At 45.1% G+C, this 2,682-nt stretch overlaps 1 protein-coding gene across 1 annotated transcript; it reads right to left on the bottom strand.

Moving 5' to 3' along the window:
- Positions 1–346: 346 nt before the first annotated feature.
- Positions 347–2,300, bottom strand: LOC125318789. The gene is made up of 2 exons (XM_048289720.1): positions 952–2,300; positions 347–623 (listed from the first exon to the last, which is right to left on the bottom strand). The coding sequence occupies exons 1-2, from the start codon at positions 1,923–1,925 to the stop codon at positions 596–598; spliced, it is 1,002 nt and encodes a 333-aa protein (XP_048145677.1). The 5' UTR covers positions 1,926–2,300; the 3' UTR covers positions 347–595.
- Positions 2,301–2,682: the final 382 nt, after the last annotated feature.

The following is a 2,682-nucleotide window of genomic DNA, read 5'->3' as shown; positions in this document are numbered from 1 at the left end:
GTAGTCAGCCAGGGGGAATGATTAAACCAGTTTTCATACCAGCTTTGGTATGCTTCCCTGTCTCGTTTCCTTTGTTCTAGCTGTTTTCTTAATTCATTCATGGTGTTTATTACCACTCCGGTGTGATCGGCATAGGAGCAGCATTCTTCTTTGAGTGCTACGCAAAGACCCCCTTGTTGTAAAAACAGTAAGTCTAGTCCCCTGCGATTCTGTAGGACCACTTCTGACAGTGACCTGACTGACTTGACTAATCTGTCAATTGCTTGCTCTATTTTACTTAAATCTTCGTCTACAGAGATCCTTAGTGCTTTAAACTCTTTTTGCTGGCTAATTAGTGAGGTTATTCCTGTTCCAGCTCCCACTCCTCCTACTGTTAAGAGGGTTTCTATGGTTAGGGTGGTGAAAGGTTCCCTCCTCATCAAGTGGTGTTCAGGGGTGATATGTTGCTTGAAAACATAGTCTTTAGGGTGGTAAGTAGTTCTAGGTATGATGGTTACCTGAATACAATAGTCATGAGTATGATTAAAAACTTCAAGGGACAAACAAGGAGTTATTCCTATGCTTTGGCAGACCCATCTGGTATTGGCGGCCGGGATTAACCATGCTGCTGGCTGTCTCTGCTTCGGATTTTTCACTGTGATGTTGCATAAATGTTTTTTTTCTTCGGGAACAGTACCTACACATCGTCCTTGTCCTGATACTTGGGAAAGTGTTATCCCCTGCTCACTCACTTTGTTCTTTTTCCAAGAGCACTGTTTTGGGTTGCTCTCGTTGAGTCTTTGTGGTTTACTCGTTATTCCGACAGCCTCATAAAAGGGAGGCCTGATATTATAGCATAGCCAACATCCTTCTGTCAGTTCTGGGCTGGTCTTATTTAAAATGCCAAAGCTGGCTTGCATTACTTTCCATAAGGTGCTGTATTCCCTCAATTCCTTTTGGTCTGATTCAGTTTGATTATAAATAGTCGGTGTTTGAGCAGTGTGGTCTTCCTCTGCCGCTCGATTACCCTGGGACTGAATTTCTATAGGGGGGTTAATAACTACGTTGGGGCCTATGGCTTCAGCACTCGGTGGTATCTCTTCCCTTTTTATCAGAAAGTGCCCACCCCGATTTGTACCGGATTCCCATAATCTAGCTCCCCAGGTTTTTCCTATTGCCCATCCGGAATCCATTTTATTGGTCACATTTATCTGAATTCCGTGACAATTTCCGCCCTGCTTTATTCCTGTGTCTGGCCCTACCTCTGGGGGCTGACACCCGCTGGGCCTCCACCCGACCTTGATATATTTGTCTTTTCCTCCTCCAGGGGAAAACCCAAAGGCGACTGTTTCACAGCCCCAGTATGCACAGTAGTAGTGTCCAGGCCAGTTACAATAGGTTTTCCCTGGGTTAGATGCTGGGCAGAAATAGAATCCTTTTTTGTTCAGGCATGGTTTTACTTGTATAAGATCACAGAGTTGACAACTAAAGCTTGGGTTACTTGGCGTAGTCACTGTTTGTATAACCTTTTGATCTTCCCACCGTATTAATGACCATTTAAATGGTTGGTGTGATAGGGATTCTGTTGCGCTAGCTTCATTTAAATACAATGTAAGCACAAGGAGGGTAATATGCCGGGTCAAGCAACGAGCATCACTAAAGGCGTGGAGAGTACAAAAGTATGTTCGAGGATTCCTCCAATTTACACACTGCGACCTGCCCTCCCTCCAGGGATCCTTGCTCTTAATCTTACTTCTGAGGCATTTCCATGAGCGTAGTTTTATTATCCCATTCTGGGGGTTCTTTCCTCCACAGCTTTCTACTCCTCTGCCTCGCTCGTCGACTCGGTTGCTTCGAGCCACGAGGGGTACCATCTTCTCGGCAGCAAGAGTATTCTTCAGGAGACCCCTGGGGGCAATTCTGTCGCTCTTTTTGCCTCTTAACATAGGAGTCCCAGTTACAGTTCTTAACCTGAGGTGTATCACACCGGATTCCCTTCAGGTGGGTACGACAGGTGCAATTAATAATTTCAACTATAAAGGGGATTGGCTCATTAGGATGATAGCAATAATATTTTGGCTCAATCCCGTATGCAAAGATCTTCCACCATTTTTTAGATTCTTTTTTTATTAATCCTTCATGCACCACCTTATACTTTAAGATCCAATCAGTTAAGTTCCGCTGGAGCGTCCAGCAAGGAATACAAACCCCTCTAGGGGGAACCCTTCGCCTACAGTGACTCCACCACTTGTCCCCGCATACTTTACAGATGTAGCATACAAACGGATAACAGTGACACTTGGGGTCCCCACACTTTATTTTAACATCTGCGCTAGAATTAGTCCTTCCTCAGTATAATATGGTTCCGGTGCATATTCTACTCGATGTTTGCTCATGAATGATTTTTCTTCTGAATCTTTAATGTCAGGTCTCCGGGGCGGCTGGTCACCTGCCACTCGGGGGTTGGGCCCGTCACTGGTCCTTTGATTCTGCTAGCATGCGTCCATCCTTTTTCTGCTGTTCTAACTGCAGTCTCTGTGGTAAATAATACAAGATAAGGACCTTCCCACAGTGGGAGTAGGGTTGCTTCCTTCCAGGATTTTATCATCACCCAATCTCCTGGCTGTACCCGGTGTAGTTTCAGGTCTAATGGAGGTCTCTGGGCTAGCATTCCCTTTTTCCACAGATTCTCTCTATACTTCA

The sequence above is a fragment of the Corvus hawaiiensis genome, chromosome 31 (genome assembly GCF_020740725.1).
Source record: "Corvus hawaiiensis isolate bCorHaw1 chromosome 31, bCorHaw1.pri.cur, whole genome shotgun sequence".
Taxonomy (NCBI): Eukaryota; Metazoa; Chordata; class Aves; order Passeriformes; family Corvidae; genus Corvus; species Corvus hawaiiensis.
The sequence above is the reverse complement of the archived record's forward strand: the minus strand, read 5'-3'. Positions and strand labels throughout refer to the sequence as shown.